The following is a 19,339-nucleotide window of genomic DNA, read 5'->3' on the forward strand; positions in this document are numbered from 1 at the left end:
CGAACACTGCCCCTCATTGGGACCAAATGCTATCCCTTGCTGGGCTTGACCTCCGCACCTGCTGGGCTTGACCTCCGCACCTACTGGGCCCGGATCACGGCGTCCCGTTGGGCCCGGACACCGCTCCAATGATCCGGAATCTCAGCCCCTCGCTGGGCTCAACCTCCGCTCCTGCTGGGCCCGGATCACTGCCTCCCGTTGGGCCCGGACACCGCTCCAATGATCCGGAATCTCAGCCCCTCGCTGGGCTCAACCTCCGCTCCTGCTGGGCCCGGATCACGGCCTCCCGTTGGGCCCGGACACCGCTCCAATGGGCTGCCTGGACCCCAGTGATGTCAGTCTAGTCGCCCTTGTAGAAGGGTCGCGCTCCTGGGTCAGCTCATGCCGCTCCCCGCAGTGTCTCACTCTCCTGCTTAGACCCCTCCCCCTGCCTGCCGATGCTGTTCTCTCACAGGTCGGGAGGGGCGGGGGGCTAATCCTAGGTACAGCCCTCACATGAGTCATTGAATTCGCAGCGCGGTCCCGTGTCCACATAAAACATTCGTTGTTATCCTAACCAAGCTACTAATCACTGATTGTGCAGAGCACAGCAACATCTTTACTCTGCCCCTGCTTTAAAGTTTCCAGTTGAACTCCGATGATTTAATGAATATGTAAGTGAGGTGTCCGATGGTGACAGAGGAGCTCAAAATGTTGTCGTTTGGCTAAATGTACCTAAAACCCCTCGAACACAATGTCAGCCAAGATATGCAGATGCAATGTGGTGAAGGCTTGACATTTTCAGAGCGTTTGCATGCTATTGAAGTGGACAACCCAGAATTAGTAGCGTTTCCTTGACAGATGAAACACCTCAGTTGAACTTTGTCTCTCCCTGTTCTAAGAGCCGTTGTTTGAAAGGCGGAGGGATGCACCTTGTGGTAGTTTCCCCGCCCTGGTTGCTGTAGCCTGTTGTGCGTGTTGTATATGAATAGCTCCTTTGGCCACTGCTGATCGAACAATGGAGCCCACTTGTGGAAAATCACACACACCTACTGACACCACCTTTAACCCGAGTGGTTTGATTTATTTTTTAATAAATCATTTTTGCACGTTGCATATATTAAATCCATAACCGCGTGTGGTTTCCTTGTGTTTATGGAGCGGGCAGGTGAAACCCCCCCATTCCCCCCCCCCCCCCCAGTACTCCTAACCCCCTAAATGTAGGCCGCTTCCAATCCAAGCTTTCCTTTTTGTGTATGTTCTGTTTTGATGTGTGTTGCTTTAAATTTTCCTTTAATGAATCTGTTTTACTGTCCTTACAGCGCCATAGTCTGAATAATACATAACCCTCGTTGTGATATATCGGGTTTTAAACTCATTTTGATTAATGCTTTTCCCGAGCAACCCTTTTATTCTGAAGTCTTGTTAGTTGCCTGTAGTGGGGACCTTTAACTTTCATAATGAGTCACTTTCTGTTTAATAGGCATTTTTTTTTTAATATTTCATTTCCATTTCGCATCAGGCTTAAAATGGCTCCTAATCTCCCATCTTCCGTATGCTTGCAGTTCAAGATGAAAACCCATCAGCCATGTCGCCCAAGAAAAAACAGCGTAACGGTGGCATGAGGAATTCTCCCAACAGCTCGCCCAAATTGATGAGGTAAGAAAAGGCAGCTTAAAGAACTCTTGTGACTAAAGAGAAAGAGAGAGAGAGAGAGAGCGGGAGAGAAATCCTTAAAGGCTGAAGTATTTATTCTGTCAGCCTGTCAGAAGTTAATGATAGAGTTGAAGAATTTCTGTCATGAAAGAGGGTAGGAAAAGCTGTTAGAGGAAACGCAGCCTTGAAAGTCTCAGCTGTCTCCTCCGCCTGTCCGCATGTACTTCTTAAACAGCAATGGCACTAATGACAGCAGTAACCAATCAGAGGGCCTCATCCGGCTGCTTTCCCTCAGGCAGTTCACCGTTTGTGCACAGCCCTTTGAGAACTGTTCTCTGTACTTCGGGCCATATGTGAGACGTGGCATCACAATGAGAAATGAGCCCTATTTTTTTTTTTTACATTCCTTTTATCTTGTCCATTTGCATTAAATTGTCATGAATTGATTTTGACTTCGAGGAGGAAAACAAAAGCTAATAATTGGTGGGATAGGATAGGGTGGGGGGTGGGTTGGTGCTGGGTGCTGTGTCGGGGTGGAAGCGCGCACAATGTTCGACAAGTAAACAGCCTCGTCCACTTAGCATATGAAACGCCGCGACACGAGGTCTGCTGCGGGTTTTCGCACACAAGCTCCCAACACAGACGGGCAGCGGGGTCCCTGCTTGCCATGTAAAATATGCAGCGGCCCTTTTGATCTGCGCGCGGTAATAATTCTGGGGGAGCAGGCTCTGCTCGTCTCCTCCGCTTCAAAGCGGCGTGGCGGTTTTGCCGCTGTAGGGCACTCCTTTATATTAGCGGCCCTTGGGTAGCGAGATGACAGGTTGTCTACGCTTGGTGCTGCTTTTTCAACTCATAGCCCTCAGCAAAACACAGAATTACTGAACACACAGTCACCGACCCTGTTCTTGCAGATATATTATACCTTAAATATTAGATATTCTGGAATTACAAGGTGCGTTTTATGGGCAAATATTAAGTGCCGGTTTAAGACAGCCTAAGGGGGCCTTATTACACAAGGGTGAATAAGCCGGTATATATTGTCTCAGATATGGTTTTTGCAGTCACACACGCCTGGAGGCCTTTGTAAATAAGTAATGATCAACAGTTTGGATGTGGATTTTGAAAAGCATGCCTTTGTCAGTTTGGATGATGGGAACGGCAAATTTCAAAGAGCAGCCTGCTTTCATTGCCTGGTGGAGTGGGACTGAGGGAGAATAGTCATCGCCTGCTAGTGCTGTCAGCATCACATTGGAATTGCTAAACGCAGCTTGAACACCAAGCGCACAACTGTTTGAGCCTTCAGTATAACAAGTTTTAACGAATGCCAGCCCCCCGATATTCTTTAACGTGAAAACTAATACCATTCTGATGGATTTCAGAGGGTCATCGGATACTGGCTTCTAATTGTAGTCGGTGAATGTTGGGCCGATTAATCATAACGCATTTGTTCACGTCCGTCAGAGCAGGACATTACGGTGTAACAAATGTCGGAGTTATTCCCTGTGAGTAGCAGTGTTCAACAAGGGTTTGCCAGTGACAGGCTGCAGTGAGTGACAGCCGGTGAAAGATAGCGATCTTGGTGGAGCTCTATTGCAGCGGTCAAGGTAGTCAGCAAAGATTGAAGTGACAGAGGTCCATTGACTGAATCGTGAAACACACAGCGCGTCATGAAATATTCAGCCGCGGTGTAAAATCACTAAATGCTTTTGCAGTTATTAGCACCTGCGCTGACTGCATGCATCTCGGCGACGAACATTTTAATAGACAAATGTTTTGTCATGATGATTGTGAGGGGCTGAGAGAGTGAGACGCAGGAAACGAGCGGGGGGGGGGGGAGGGGGGGGAGTTGGGGGAAGATTAACTATAAACGTGCGCCGTTTCCAGCAGGCATGACTGAAATGCCTAACGAGATGAGGAAGCAATGTTTTGTCGGAGACGCAGAAAATCTATCCCCAGCAACATTACTGGCTGGCATTTGTGGCTTTGCTCCTGGCTTTTGCTTGTGAGGCAGCTTGGTTAGTGTGCATTCATACTACATTCCCCACAATTTCTACCCAATGTTGAGCTGCATGGTTAGCTGCAATGTTCCCAACAGGCCCCTGCCAATAGCAAATTTGACAACACATTCTTGGCTTGTCACAGGATACCATTTCCAGTAACAGATATTTACTGGTAGACAACTATTTATAATGCGGGGCACTAAAAATTTACATCGAAAAAGTGTAAAAATTAAACAGAAGAAGAGAACTTCATTAGTTATTAGTAAGTGATCATCAAAGTGCCTTCACAGGAAGTTAATTGAAATCCTTACAAGGCCATTGAAATTTGACTCTTGGCTTTAGTTTTTAACCCATTGAAGTTCCAACAGACGCTCTCTCCCTGTGCTTCTGTCAAGGTGCTTTCAGAAAGACTTGCATTCATATAGCGCCTTTCACGACCACCGGACGTCTCAAAGCGCTTTTACAGCCAATGGAGTACTTTTCGAGTGTGGCCACCGTTTTGCAATGTGGGAAACGCCAATTGAACGCACAGAAAGCTCCCACAAACAGCAATGGGATAATGACCTGATAAACTGTTTTATATGTTGATTGAGGACACTGGGGATAACTCCCCTGCTCTTCTTCGAAATAGTGCCATGGGATCTTTTACGTCCACCTAAGAGGTTTAACGTCTCATCTGAAAGACGGCACCTCCGACAGTGCGGCGCTCCCTCAACACTGCACTGGGAGTGTCGGCCTAGATTTATGTGCTCAAATCCCTGGAGTGGGACTTGAACCCACAACCTTCTGACTCCGAGGCAAGAGTGCTGCCCACTGAGCCACAGCTGTGGTTAGCCACTGTCGAATGAATTCCATGGAGTAAGTGTGCTCAGATGTCTGGGGTACGCGGGATCCTCACATCACACAGGGGAGCTGTCAGCACTGAACACAGCCTCACGCGGGAGAAGCCCGCGGTACAAACAGCACATTACACACAACAGGTCAAGGGTCAAGAAAGGCCTCACAGCGTGGGCCTCTCTAGGTGAAAGGGTTAAACAGCCAGTCCTTCTTGTATTTATTGAACCTTCACTTTGATTTTTTTTTTAAGAAGAGGCAGAAATCTTGGACGCCTGCTTGCACATGGATAAATATATATTCCAACGTTTGCAGAATATTTATTTTGCTAATGAATATATTATTTTGAAATAAGGATTGGAAATAATCTGGTTTTCCCAAAAATATGTGTAGATTTATTTCTCCAAAGTGATTTACAGAGTTTCATGGTAGAGTTGCCGTGTACATTGGAAATTTTGTGGGGGCATTTTTTGTGGCATTTCCCACATTACAACAGTGACCGCACCTCAAAAAAGTACTTCATTGGCTGTAAAAGCTCTTTGAGACGTCCGGTGGTCACGGAAGGTGCTATATAAATGCAAGTCTTTCTTTCTTCATTTCTCCCTCCTTCCCCTCCCTTCTTTTTCTTTTATTTTTTTTCTATTTCTTTTTTCTTTTCTTAAGTGCAACTTATGTAGGTTGAAGAAAAGGTATGCCACAGGTGTAATTACCTCGAAAGTGCTGGAATTTGAAGTAATGGGGATTCTGGTGGAACGTCAGCGAGGTCAGGTTGAAAAGGGGTTTTTAAAGCTCAATTGCTGACTATTCGAGACAGAGATTTGGGATGACAGCTGCTGGCAAATGATGGATGTGCAGAATGCAGTGAAATGTTAGAAGTGCAGGCATTGATGGCCAGGTGGCAGCTGTTGACGACCACTTTTATACTCAGTGTTCTTCAGGAGAAGAATCATCTGCTCGCGATGCAGATGTAAATTAATCAATCTGCTCCCAGCTGACATCCTTTGAAACTTTAATGGCTTCCAGTTTTCAAGAAAAGCAAAATATGATGGGGGCAAAATTGCTAAAATATATCAAGTGTACCCTGTTAAAGCTTTTATTGCATGGAGAACAGCTTCGGAAGTTGTAAGCGGTAAAAGCCTATAATTGGCTTTTCATCTTCATGTCACTCAGCCAGCATGAGGTTCTGTCTCTATCTGTTTCACCTCATTGCAGCAGTTAATGTCAGCCCTTTGATCATGTTTTTTTGGGGGGAGGGGGGGATGGGGGCTGGTGGCGGTAGGGAAGGGGTGCTGGCTGGAGTAAGCACTGCAGTAATGGGATTGCTGGTAAATTAAACGGCTGGCGTTGACTGAATGTGCTTGTGGCCGGCGGTAACTCGTTCAGCCGGGTGGGAAGCAGGTCGAGAGAGGTGTCAGGCTGATCGACAACCACCTTGTCTCGCTTCTCTTGTCCCCGCAGGCACGACCCCTTGTCAATTCCAGGCAATGATCAGATTGAAGAGATGGACGCCAGTGTGAAGAAGTACGATTCCACTGGGATGTTTCACTGGTGCATGGCCAAGGAAATGGAAAAGGTCATTTTGGTGGGTATCACGAACCGGCGGTGCCCTCGGTTGGCACACGGTGGCACGGCTCGCCAATTACTGGTAACCGACGTTTCCCTTAGTGGGATCTGACAGCCGTATAACGCTGAGCTTTTCAACGTCTTGTAAGAGCTAAAGTGACATGTTGTTTTACAAACTGCCACCAAACGGCCCCGAACCTCATTAAGCTCCACTGTCTTCTGACCGAAGCCATTGTTTGCTGATTGCCACTCACTTCACGGTATGATAAATCGGACTCTGTTTCGTCGGAAACAAGTCCACGGCTTGTGGCCAGTGCTGCCTGGGCTCAGTTTGAAACTCTGGAACAACGTGCACTAAGTTCATTTATCCCCACATTAACCGGGTTCAGCAAGTGGCAGGCAGGGCCCCGGAATATTTCAACTATGCAAATACAATTAGATCTGTACATTTTCTGTTTATTTGCAATCAGGCCAACAATCAGAGGTGTGTATTTCTGCATTTAGATGCCTGTTTGCTTATCAGCAGCCGGTCTTCAAAATTATGCTGCATTCATTGATTGCATAAACGCCACTTCTCATTTGTAAAATCACTGAGCTGATTTGCAGTAGTGTGGCAGTCCTGCTTTGAAATATATGCTAACCTGCGCAGCCTCTGCTGGAGATCTGATTTCTTCACAGAGACCAGCTCCACAGCCTGTTTGACGGGCAGTCCTGGTGCAAAGAGAGAGAGAGAGAGAGAGAGAGCAACAGTCACAGGGTAGCAGTGTACAACGCACAAAAGGATTTGCAGTGAGACTAGCTCCATGATTCCCCACCCCCCAGCAGACCTGAACGGGTAAGTAGAATATCTCCTGGCCGGCCATGTGATGCGATGAATGTCTCAACGACTGAGTGGGGAAGTCACGAGTGGGTTCAGAGACCTCGCGACTGAAGATATTTATTCTGTCTCACTGTCAGCCGTCACACACTTTATAACACTGGTGTGTTCTCATCTGTAAATAACATTACTGCAAGAATTCATTATCGGCACTCCTCTGTTCCGAGTGCCCCTTATAGCTCCCTCCACACGCTGGAACAGCCGAACAATTCTCCGTGTAGGAGAAAGCCCGTGGGAGACACTGTCCATCTCCACATGTTATTAGCAATGATCTTGGTATTGATTACTATCACTAAAACAATTACATTTACCACTGTTCACAGAAACGTGTAAGCATAAAAAATAACCTGGCCATGTTTGTGATCAGGTTGATACAGGAATGCCAATGGAACCATTTTGTTTCCCGCCTCACGATTCAGCACAGTGAAACAACAACAACTTGTATTTATATAGCGCCTCTCGCATAGTAAAATGTCCCAAGGCGCTTGGCAGCAATGTTATAAGACAAAATAAAGAAATTTGACACCGAGCCACATAAGAAGAAATTACGGCAGATGACCATAAGCTTGGTCAAAGAGGTAGGTTTTAAGAGAGGCAGAGAGGTTCAGTCTTGAATATATTCAGAAACTCAGCATCCACAGCCCTCTGGTGTAGAGAATTCCAAAGATTCACCACCCTCTGAGTGAAGAAATTCCTCCTCACCTCAGTCTTAAATGGCCGACTCTTTATCCGGAGACTGTGACCCCCCCCAGTTCGAGACTCTCCAGCCGGGGGAAACAACCTCTCAGCATCTACCCTGTCAATCCCCTTCAGAATCTTGTATGTTTCAGTGAGATCACCTCTCATTCTTCTAAATTCCAGAGAGTATAGGCCCATTCTACACAATTTCACATCAGAAGACAATCCTCTCATCCCATGAATCAGTCTAATGAACCTCCATTGCACCACCTCCAAAGCAAGTATATCCTTCCTTAGATAAAGAGACCAAAACTGTGCACAGTACTCCAGGTGTGGTCTCACCAGGGCCCTGTACAATTGTAGCAAGACTTGCTTACTCTCATACTCCAAACCCCTTGCAATAAAGGCCAACATGCCATTTGCCTTCCTTATTGCTTGCAGTATCTGCATGCTAGCTTTCTGTATTTCTTGCATGAGGACAGGCAAATCTCTCTGACCACCAACATTTATAAGTTTCTCACCATTTGAAAAATATTCTGTTTTTCTATTCTTCCAACCAAAGTGAATGACCTCACATTTCCCTACATTATACTCCATCTGCCACCTTACTGCCCACTCACTTAGTCTGTCTACATCCCTTTGCAGAATCATTGTGTTCTCCTCACAGTTCACAGTCCCACCTGGCTTATGAAGATAAACAATAGCGCAAATGATTAATAGTTTCAAGTATTCAAAAAAATGAATATGGAGGTGATAATGGGAAGGACCGTTCCCCACCAATGCAGGTGTGTGTGATGTTGGCGAAGGCAATGCAGCCGGAAAATAGTTTGATGAAAGCAGAATGGCATGGCTACATTGGGCAGGACAATAGTCGCAATCTCTTCCCGGCTGTGGTATTGTTGATCCTCGATCGTTAATCACCCTATTGGATTTCTGCTGTCCCTCTGAGCACTGATCTTTTATTCACTGTACAACATGTAATCACTCACAAATTGTTTTAAAAATGATTTTCTGATGATATTTTGCCGAACAAGACAAAGTAAGCAGGAAATTATGGCTTTGTAGTGAATAGGGACACAATTCTATTCTTTATTTGTATTTGTCTGAAGCCTTTGGTTATCACAATTACCTGTCATTCAAAATGCTTGTTTTCTCTCTCTCCTTTACTCTCTTTCTCTGAAGGCGCTAGTTTTTGCTGGCCTGCAATCAGTGGATGACACTGGTCATGCCTGTACTTGATGCGGAGCTTGTGTCACTGAGCTCAGAGAGCGAGGGAGCAATTTTAACATGGGTGGAGGGTGGAGTGGGAGTGGGTGGGGGTGTTAAACTTCGAGGCGTGTTCGGAAGCTGGCTCCAACCCGTCGACTTCTGGGTTTTTCCCGAGGCGGGACAAGGGACGGGCATTTTAAATATGTTACTGAAGCTGGAAGCCTCAGATTGAAGCTGCTTTGCAGGTTTTACTGAGGACGGGCGGGTTTCCCGTACCTCGGAAATCCCGGCAGCTGCGGCGAGGCGAGGGCAGGCTTGGGGAGCACTCCTTGTAGGCCAGGAGGAGAGGGAGTGCTTCATACCTCCCCCTCAAGCTCCACCACCATCAGACCATAGACACCCCCCCACCCCCCGCCCCGGATCTGGGATCGGACCTCCCACATGGGCCGGGGATCTGGGACCGGATCTCCCCCCCCCCCCTCCGAAGTCAGGAATCAGACCCTCCTTGGGATTAAACCCTCTGGGTTAGGGATCGGACCCACTGGCCCCCCCTGGGATTGGGGATCGGAACCACCTTGGGATCGGACCATCTCCCCACCACCCCTCCCTCCGCCCAAGATAAGACCCAACCCCCCCCCCCCCCCCGGGTTCGGGGATCATATCCTCCTGTTCAGCCATGTGGGCCATCAAAGCTTGATCCTGTCTTCATATGACGTCTGCACAAATGCATTTTTTGAGTACGAGTCAGGGGCCAGAAAGAACGGTTGCCATTGACGAATGCCCAATGCAGTCACGTGATTTTCTTTTGCCTGCTCCTTTAGTGGAGGTGATGTCCCATTGAAAATTAAATCGGCAATTATATTTCTCCCCTGTCTTGGCCTAGGGATGCTGCCATGAATTTGTATTGTTCCCTCTGCTGCATGACTGAGATCAACTAACTTAGCTCGGGCAAGAGCCAATGTTCGCTCTAAGGTGCACGGCCACGCACCAATCAGGCGGTCCTGCATAGACCACGCACCAATTGGGGACCTGCACAGTACACGCACCAATCAGGGGGACCCGCACAGTGCACGCACCAATCAGGGGGACCTGCACAGCCCACGCACCAATCAGAGGGACCCACACACCCATGCACCAATCAGGGAGACTCGCACAATCCACGCATTAATCAGGGAGACACGCACAGCCCACGTACCAATCGGGGACACGTACAGCCCACGCACCAATCAGGGGACCCGCACAGCCCACGCACCAATCAGGGGGACACACACAGCCCACGCACCAATCAGAGGGACCCGCACAGTGCACGCACCAATCAGGGGGACCCGCATAGCCCACACACCAATCAGAAGGACTCGCACAGCCCACGCACCAGTCAGGGGGACCCGCATAGCCCACGCACCAATCAGGGGGACCCACACAGCCCATGCACCAATCAGAGGGACCCGCATAGCCCACACACCAATCAGAGGGACCCGCACAGCCCACGCACCAGTCAGGGGGACCCGCACAGCCCACGCACCAATCAGAGGGACCCGCATAGCCCACACACCAATCAGAAGGACCCGCACAGCCCATGCATCAATCAGAGGGACCCGCATAGCCCACACACCAATCAGAGGGACCCGCACAGCCCACACACCAATCAGAGGGACCCGCACAGCCCACGCACCAGCTTTGGCCTGCGGTAAAGATATCCAGGGTCGCACACGAAAACAAATTCAAGGGAACATTGGCGAGGGATGGAAGCTGGGAGTTGCTGGTCTCTGTGTACCGAACACCGTGAGCACCGTGAGCAGGCACTGAGCCCTCACAGGATGAGGATGGGAGACATTGATCCTAGAGATTGGCCAATCAGCTGAGTGAGACGGAGATGAGTTGACGCAGGCAGTGAGTGTTGTTTTGTGGCTAATGCCAGTGATTTGTTAGTTATCATTGTATGTAAGTGAGGGGATCCTCTAGTACATTTGGCACTTACGTGATGGTGGCAGGAAGTGGATAGTTAAAGCAGGTAATGATATTCATAGGTTACCGGGCAAAACCATTAGGTAATGCTCCTGAATGGAGGTGGTTTTTTGTGATTTTGCTAAAGAAAGCTACAATTTAACAAACACGTTACAAGTTCCCTGTATAGTTAGGTTATTCCATGTTTACTGCTCAATTAAAACGGATTAGAGTAACTGTTCTTAGAACACAAGAAATAGGAGCAGGAGTGGGCCATTCGGCCCCTCGAACCTGCTCCGCCATTCAATAAGATCATGGCTGATCATCCACCTCAACTCCACTTTCCCGCCCGATCTCCATATCTTTTGATTCCCCTAGAGTCCAAATAACTATTGATCTCAGCCTTGAATATACTCAGCATCCACAGGCCTCTGGGATAGAGAATTCCAAAGATTCACCACCCTCTGAGTGAAGAAATTGCTCCTCATCTCAGTCCTAAATGGCCTTATCCTGAGATTGCCCCCCTAGTTCTAGACTCTCCAGCGAGGGGAAACAGCCTCTCAACATCTAACCTGTCAAGCCCTCTAAGATTTTTATACGTTTCAATGAGATGGTGTATAAAAGGGAGCCAAAACATAATTTGCACTTACAGCTGTGTCACTTGTACACCCCAAGGTATTTTTCACCAGTGCAGGTTGGAAGACTCGATTTCCAAAGCTCTCTGAATGCTGCTCCCTTCTATTAACCATCGCTGCATTGTATTTTTGATGAAGGTTAAAAGTATTTTTCTTGACTAAGTAACTAGACGGAACAGGAGCTGAACCATAGGATATTGGAATCAAAGCATGAAAAGGTTGAAGGAGAGGGAACCTTTCCCTCAGTTGGCCTTTGCTTACTGCTATCCAAAGGCTTGCCCTAGAATCAGCCAGTCTGCCAGGGAGTTGACTCAGGATGCTGAGAGTTGGTATCCCAGGAGTAGAGAGCCTCAAATTAGGCTCCATTTTGAAAATCCCTTTCGCAGGATTGTTTTGGTCCAACGTTTATTGAGTTCATGAGGTACTACTGCAGTTACTACAAATATGTGGCTCTGTGCAAGCTGAAGTTAAAAAAAAAGTGAAAAAATTCAGTGGCAGCTAAAGTGTGGTCAACAAGGCCATTTTTGCCACTTTGGTTGCATGCAGTCTGTAATGGTGCTGTACATGGGCGATATTCAGCAAGAGCTAGCGAGAAGTAGTTCTCTCTGTGCTCACAACCTAGAATGAATTTAGGGTTAATAAGTGGGAACTTTTGTCTAAGATGCTTCTTCAAAACTCTCTTTACTTAAATACCTGAAAGTATTCGAGCTTAAGTTCAGCCAGTCTTGCTTTGTTCCATTTCCACTGAACTGCCCAGATTGGATCAGTTCTAGTCTCGGCCCATCCTTAGTACTGCACCTCAACCATTATACTTCATTTGTCCCAACGATACAAGCGGTAATTAATGTCAGACGAACCGTCACTATTTTCATTCGGACAACATACTGGTATAAATGGAGCTGACTGGATCGGGTTGGTGTGGTTTGATTGACCCTGTGGTTGCTCTGTTGGCATTTCTGTCTCAATTTAGAATTTTTTCCGTCTGTTCGAAAACGCACCGTCAATTAACAGCAGTGCAGCTCCCTTGCATTTCTCCAGTTCAGTAACACTCATCTTTGGAAATGAATAGAAAGTCAGCTTTGCGGATGCTCTGTGACAGAAACAGTGGACACTGCCGTTTGCAAAGGACACTTAGCAGCGCGCAGATTAAAATAATAATAGGAACAGCTCGAGGATTGCTAGCTGATTTATCTCCCTGAAGAAGAGCAGGCCTAGATTTTGCTGCAGCCATTGTGTTACTGTCCTGTTTTGCTGTGGGTCTGACTGACTTCCCAGCCCTCAGCCTGGTTTTCCCTCTCCGCGCCTATGCAGGGTGCAGTAGCGTAAAAATCATAGAATCTTACAGCACAGAAGGAGGCTATTTGGCCCATTTGTGCCGGCTCTTTGAAAGAGCTCTCCAATTAGTCCCACTGCCCCGCTCTTTCCCCACAACCCTGTAAATCTCTTCCTTTCAAGTATTCCCTTTTGAAAAGTTCCGATTGAACCTGCTTCCACCACCTTTTCAGGCAGCGCATTCCAGATCCCAGGGGGAAAAATTCTCCTCATTGCCTTAAATGGGTGTCCTCTGGCTCCTGCCAACGGAAGCAGTGTCTCCTTAGTGTATGAAAGATCTCTGGACTTGTGTCAGAAGAATGGGCCAATCAGGAGGGACGAGTCGGGCAGCTCGGTTACCAGCTGCTCCTGGTTGTGCCGATCTCAAAAGAAAAAGGCGGCGTTGAAGATAAAACAACCAGCCCCTTTCACCTGCACAGAGCAAAGCCCAGGCCTGTCACGTTTGACGTGCTGTCGTTTAGTTCTTTTGTGGCTGATTTTACGCACCTGACTGAGCTTGTGTGTTTGTCATTAACAATGCTCTCTGTCTCCTAGACCCGGAGTGAAGCTGCCATGACGGTTTTAAGTGGGCACGTGGTCGTGTGTATATTTGGGGACGTGAACTCTGCCTTGGTGGGCTTACGCAACTTAGTGATGCCTTTACGGGCCAGCAATTTCCATTATCACGAACTGAAACACATTGTTTTTGTTGGGACACTGGAGTACCTGACGAGAGAATGGGAGACACTTCACAACTTCCCCAAGGTGTCGATATTGCCGGTGAGTTCTCTGTGTCTTGAGTTCGATCAATGCACTGCCAGCTGACCTCCCACATTCTTCCCTACGTAAACTAGAGGTGATCCAAAACTCGGCTGCCCGTGTCCTAACTCGCATCAAGTCCCGCTCACCCATCACCCCTGTGCTCGTTGACCTATATTGGCTTCCGGTTAAGCAACACCTCAATTTCAAAATTCTCATCCTTGTTTTGAAATCCCTCCATGGCCTCGCCCCTCCCTGTCTCTGTAATCTCCTCCAGCCCCACAACGCCCCCAAAATGTCTGGGCTCCTCTAATTCTGCCCTCCTGAGCACCCCTGATTTTAATCGCGGCTGTGCTTTCTATTGCCTAAGCCCCAAGCTCTGGAATTCCCTGTCTAAACCTCTCCGCCTCTCTACCTCTCTTTCCTCCATTAAGACGCTCCTTAAAACCTATCTCTGTCCAAGCTTTTGGTCACCTGCCCTAATTCCTCATTATGTGGCTCGGTGTCAATTTTTTTTGTCTTATAATATTCCTGTGAAGCACCTTGGGATGTTAAAGTTGTTGTTGAATTTTGGGACACTAGAGAAAGAAGGAACTAAAACCCTAGAACAGTTTGTGTCGATCTGATTCAGTCTTAAAGCAGAGGTCAAAAGTCACTCCCTTGTACAATAAAAGAAAGACTTGGATTTATATAGCGCCTTTCACAACTACCGAACGTCTCAAAGTGTTTTACAGCCAATGAAGTACTTTTGGAGTGTAGTCACTGTTGTAATGTAGGAAACACGACAGCCAATTTGAGCACAGCAAGCTCCCACAAACAGCAATGTGATAATGACCAGATAATCTGTTTTTTTGTTATGTTGATTGAGGGATAAATATTGGCCAGGACACCAGGGATAACTCCCTTGATCTTCGAATTAGTATCCTGGGATCTTTTATGTCCACCTGAGAGAGCAGATCAGGCCTTGGATTAACATTTCATCCAAAAGACGGCACCTCCGACAGTGTAGAGCTCCCTCAGCACTGCACTGGAGTGTCAGTCTAGATTTTTTTTGTGCTCCAGTCTCTGGAGTGGGACTTGAACCCACATCATTCTGATCAGCTGACACAATGTAAAAGAAAGCTCCCTTTGTGTTTTTACCAGCAGGGTTGAGAAGGTCTAGCTCCAGAGTTATGTGTGCTGGTCTCCCTCAGCGAGGAAAATGCTGCTGGTTCTGGGAAGTAACAGATGGAAAATCCTGTTATTTATTGTTTTATCAGCTTTGGAAAGAAATGAGAAATTTGACTTAATCTGGAGATGAAAAACAAGGTGGCTCTCATCGCAGTGTGATTCTTATCATTCAAAACACATCTCTCTGATTGATGCCATTATTCACATTAATGCTAAGCAAAAAAAAAAACAAACCCCTTGAATTTATGTCTTCACACACGCATTGTATTCGGTTACATTGGAAGGACGTGTCTCTCTCTTGGCTCCTGCTACTTTCAGTAGTGGATTCCACCACCTTGTTGGCAATTCACGGAATGAAAACTCCAGAGATTCCACTGGGCAAGATACTAAAAAAAAGAGTACATGCCAAAAAACATCGAGCTGTGCTACAAGCACCGAGATTCATTCAGGTCTTGTGCTTTCGTGACAAATCTTTGGCGGCTTTCTGCCGAGCCTGTAGTATGTTCCCTGTTGCCCGATCTCTCCATGTTACGTGCTTTTACCCAGCCAGTTTAGTGAAACATCTGTTCAATTTGCAGTTGTCCCAACTCCGATAGCCCATAATAAACTGCACATGGAAAGGCAGGGTATGGGGGTCACATCAGTGATTTCTGCCACACGGTGAGTTCGGAGTTTGTTCCCAGGCCATCTGGGCAGCTGAGGGGGAGAGATTGTCGGAGTGCTCAACTCACAATGGTGAGTTCAGAGTGAGTCAGCCCATGTATCACACAGCGCTCAGTTCAGAGTGAGTCAGTCTAAGAGTGAGGTTCATGAATCACTGAAAGTTAACATGCAGGTACAGCAAGCAATTAGCCAATGGTATGTCAGCTTTTGTTACAAGGGGATTAGAGTATAAGGGGCCGAAATTCAGGATCTCAAAGAGACCCGTTATGCCCATTTGCAGCAACAATTCTTAAAAATAGAATGGCCGCCGCTTTGGGGTCAACTGGCCGACCCGACATAAATTCAGATCAGGGATTTTTTGGCCTGGACCACATCCCGCCCAAGTGTTTGCACCGCCAATTTTAATCAATAAAAATACTTACTTCCCGATATTCAGCTGAACTCGTCGATCCCCTGCCGCGTGGTACCCCCGACAGGTTTTTCTGCCGGTGCACTATCTCCACATTGAGTGCGGCCTGGCAGCGCGGCGGCCCTTAGAGGGGAGGGCCCATTGCCATGACCGCAATGGAAACATTTTTGCCGGCCGACTTGCCGATCGGCTGGCAAAATACTGCCCCGGGTTTGGCTGGGCAGCCTGGCATCTCCTCTTAGGTGCCAGGCCGCTGGCCTGACCAAAACCCTCCCTGGTGGCCCAGTGGCCAAAGATAAAAAATGATAGAATCTCTCCCCCTTTAACAGAGGGGAGAGAGTGTGGTGATATCACCACGACTCCACCGCTGATTGATAGCGGCGAACGGCCCCGTCTGACCCATTTTCAGCCAATCAGCCTGGCTTTGAATCTAAGGCCCGCCCCATACGTCATTTCCTGTAGGACTTTGAATTAATGTCAAAGTCCTGAAAATGGCTCTACCTACCGTACCAAGGCTTCCAGTAGTAAGTACCACTCTAAAAATCCTGAATTTTGACCCCTAAGAGTAAAGCAGTCTTACTACAATTACACAGGGAATTAGTGAGGCCACAGCTGGAATACTGTGTACAATTGGTCTCCTTACCCAAAGAAAGACATACTTGCCTTAGAGAGAGTGCAACGAAGGTTCACTAGACTGGTTCTTTGGTTGAGGGGATTGCCCTATGAGGAGAGATTTAGTAGACTAGGCCTATATTCCCTAGAGTTTAGAAGAATGAGAGGTGATCTCATTGAAACATATACAATTCTTAAGGGGCTTGACAGGGTTAATGCTGAGAAGATGTTCTCCCCACCTGTGGAATCTAGAACACGGGGTCACAGTCTCAGAATCAGGGGTCGGCCATTTAGGACTGAGATGAGGAGAAATTTCTTCACTCAAAGGGCTGTGAATCTTTAGAATTCTCTACCCCAGAGGACTGGGGATGATCAGTCATTGAGTGTATTCAAGACAGAGGTCGATAAATTTTGGGGGACTAAGGGAATGAATGAATGTGGGGATAGTGCAGGAAGGTGGAGTTGAGATGGAAGATCAGCCATGATCTTGTTGAATGGCAGAGCAGGCTCGAAGGACTAAAAGGTCGACTCCTGCTCCTATTTCTTATGTTCTTATGTTCCATTGGGCAAAACAGTTTAAAAAAAAAGAGTCCGCTCTCATTGAGTTCTTGTGCTTTTGTGATAGGTTTGTGGTGGCTTTCTGCGAAACCTGAAACCTGTTGTCCGATCTCTCCATATTATGTGCTTTTACTCAGCCAGTTTAGTAAAACAGATTTGTTTGCCTTGGCTCAGAGGGTTGTGGGTTGAAGCCCCATTCCAGAGACTTGAGCAAATATTCTAGGCTGACCGTTCAATGAGGGACTGTGGGAGAAACGTTATACCAAGTCATCTTCCCTCTCAGGTGGGCATAGACGATCCCATAGCACTATTTGAGATTTCTCAGTGTTCTGGCCAACATTTACCCCTCAGCACCAAAACGGATTATCTGCTGAATTATCTAATTGCTGTTTGTGGCACCTTGCTGCATGCAAGGTGGCTGCCGCGTTTGCCTATATTACAATAGTGACATGACGATGCTTCAAAAGTACTACTTTGGCTGGAAAACACCTTGGGACATCCTGAGGACATGAAATGGACTAAATTAATCCCAAGTTCTTCCTTTTGCCCTAGCCCGGGGGCACCAAGACATACTTTAGTATTGGCTCTGCTGCCGTGGCTGAAATCAGCTACGTCAACATGGCAGGGGTCAAAATGGTACATTTCCCCAGTGAGTCATTGGACAGCAAAATGACTGTGAAAATGTGACTCCTTCTGATACAGCAGTAATTATGGAAAGGCTTCAGATGCTTGATGTTCAAAGGCCCCCAAACAGAGCTGGAACAGGCAGAGAGTGGTCTAGGTGGAGCTTTGCACTGCCCTTTGAACTCTGGGGCCTGGGGTTTGGATCGAGCTCTAATGAGAGAGCTGAAAGTCTCTTCTCCCTGTCAACTGCAAGAAACGTCTGTGAAATGAGGTTGGGTCGAGGGCAAAAGTGTACAGCGCAGCGTTGTCAGAATTGGCATGAGGTGGGAGAATCGCATTGATGCGCAGTCTAGCTCAAACTCAAGCTTTCAAAAGAAGGCAAAGACAGATCTCATTTCAGAAACAGTTTGGTCACATTTGAGGACTGGATCAGTAAACTACAGGCCTGCGGGTTAGAGGAAAGGCAGAATAATCTGCTCGATTCATTTTACACATTCGGCATGTTGTAAATCTCACATTAACTTTGGCAGCCCCATTAACAGAATGTAGATATTTGCACATGTACATATAGAGCCCGTTAATAACACCTTGACATAAGAACATAGGAGCAGCCATAGGCCATACGGCCCCTCGAGCCTGCTCCGCCATTTAATACGATCATGGCTGATCCGATCATGGACTCAGCTCCATTTCCCTGCCCGCTTCCCATAACCCCTTAATCCCTTATCGGTTAAGAAACTGTCTATCTCTGTCTTAAATTTATTCACTGTCCCGGCTTCCACAGCTCTCTGAGGCAGCGAATTCCACAGATCCGCAACCCTCTGAAAGAAGAAATTTCTCCTCATCTCTGTTTTAAATTGGCGGCCCCTTATTCTAAGATCATGCCCTCTAGTGCTAGTCTCCCCCATCAGTGGAAACATCCTCTCTGCATCCACCTTGTCAAGCCCCCTCATAATCTTATACGTTTCAATAAGATCACCTCTCATTCTTCTGAATTCCAATGAGTAGCGGCCCAACCTACTCAACCTTTCCTCATAAGTCAACCCCCTCAACCTGGCCCATGTGTTTTGGAGGACTCCACTACATTTGATGGTCAGGGATTGGTGACAGATACCTGGGCGGAGAAGTTACTCTGAAACTCGGCAGCCTCTACAAAAGGAACTTCCCTTTCCCAACTAACACTTATCTCGACCTGATCAGTTGGAATGGTCTTCCCCTGCCTGCTCTACCTGGTCACCATGCTACAGCTAAGATCCCAAACTAACAATTCCAAGACTGGCATCGCTGTATCTCCCAACGTTCTCTGGATGAGGATGACACTGCCCGTCCCTCATTCCCCTTTTAAAGTGGTGGGCTTTTCTCGTGAATTGATGCCGTCACTGTAGTGATCGCGGGCCCACAATGATGTAGAGTGGGCCATTCCAGGGTTTTGACCCAGCAATGAAGAAGGAACAACATGGGGCCAAAATTGCCCTCTGCCTGAAACGGGGCGCACCTCCCCATTTGTGAGGGTTCCGTCCACTCCAATGGGGCGGACAATCCGGAGAAATTCGGGTCTTTGTTTTTGGAGCGGGGCGGAAATGGTGTCATTATCGGGAAATGCCGACGGGTCGGAGCGGCCATCCCTTCAGTTAAAGGGGCGGTGCCGCTTTAGTGGCAAACGCTGGGCCACCAGGGAGGGTTTCGGTCGGGCCAGCAACACGGTACCCAAGAGGAGGTCCCGGGCTGCTATTGGCGGCCCGGCCCGGACCCGTGGCTGCCATTGTCGGACCGACCTGGCAGTCGGCCGACAATTAAAACAAAATGGCGTCCGCAGCAGTGCGCCCTCCCTTTAAGGGCGGACACGCCACCCAGCCAC

At 47.6% G+C, this 19,339-nt stretch overlaps 1 protein-coding gene across 6 annotated transcripts in view; it reads left to right on the forward strand.

Annotated features, from left to right (window-relative positions):
• The window catches only part of kcnma1a (potassium large conductance calcium-activated channel, subfamily M, alpha member 1a), a 1,078,477-nt gene that overhangs the window by 946,522 nt on the left and 112,616 nt on the right, over positions 1-19,339 (forward strand). For all 6 annotated transcript variants that reach the window (XR_011588354.1, XM_070865680.1, XM_070865679.1 and 3 more), the window contains 3 exons: positions 1,545-1,638; positions 5,928-6,051; positions 13,242-13,466. Coding sequence is in view for 5 of the 6 variants with exons in the window: in XM_070865680.1 (XP_070721781.1) it covers positions 1,545-1,638; positions 5,928-6,051; positions 13,242-13,466 (443 nt within the window). In the remaining variant the exon portion in view is untranslated. The remainder of the gene's footprint in view (positions 1-1,544; positions 1,639-5,927; positions 6,052-13,241; positions 13,467-19,339) is intronic.

The sequence above is a fragment of the Pristiophorus japonicus genome, chromosome 22 (assembly GCF_044704955.1).
Source record: "Pristiophorus japonicus isolate sPriJap1 chromosome 22, sPriJap1.hap1, whole genome shotgun sequence".
Taxonomy (NCBI): Eukaryota; Metazoa; Chordata; class Chondrichthyes; family Pristiophoridae; genus Pristiophorus; species Pristiophorus japonicus.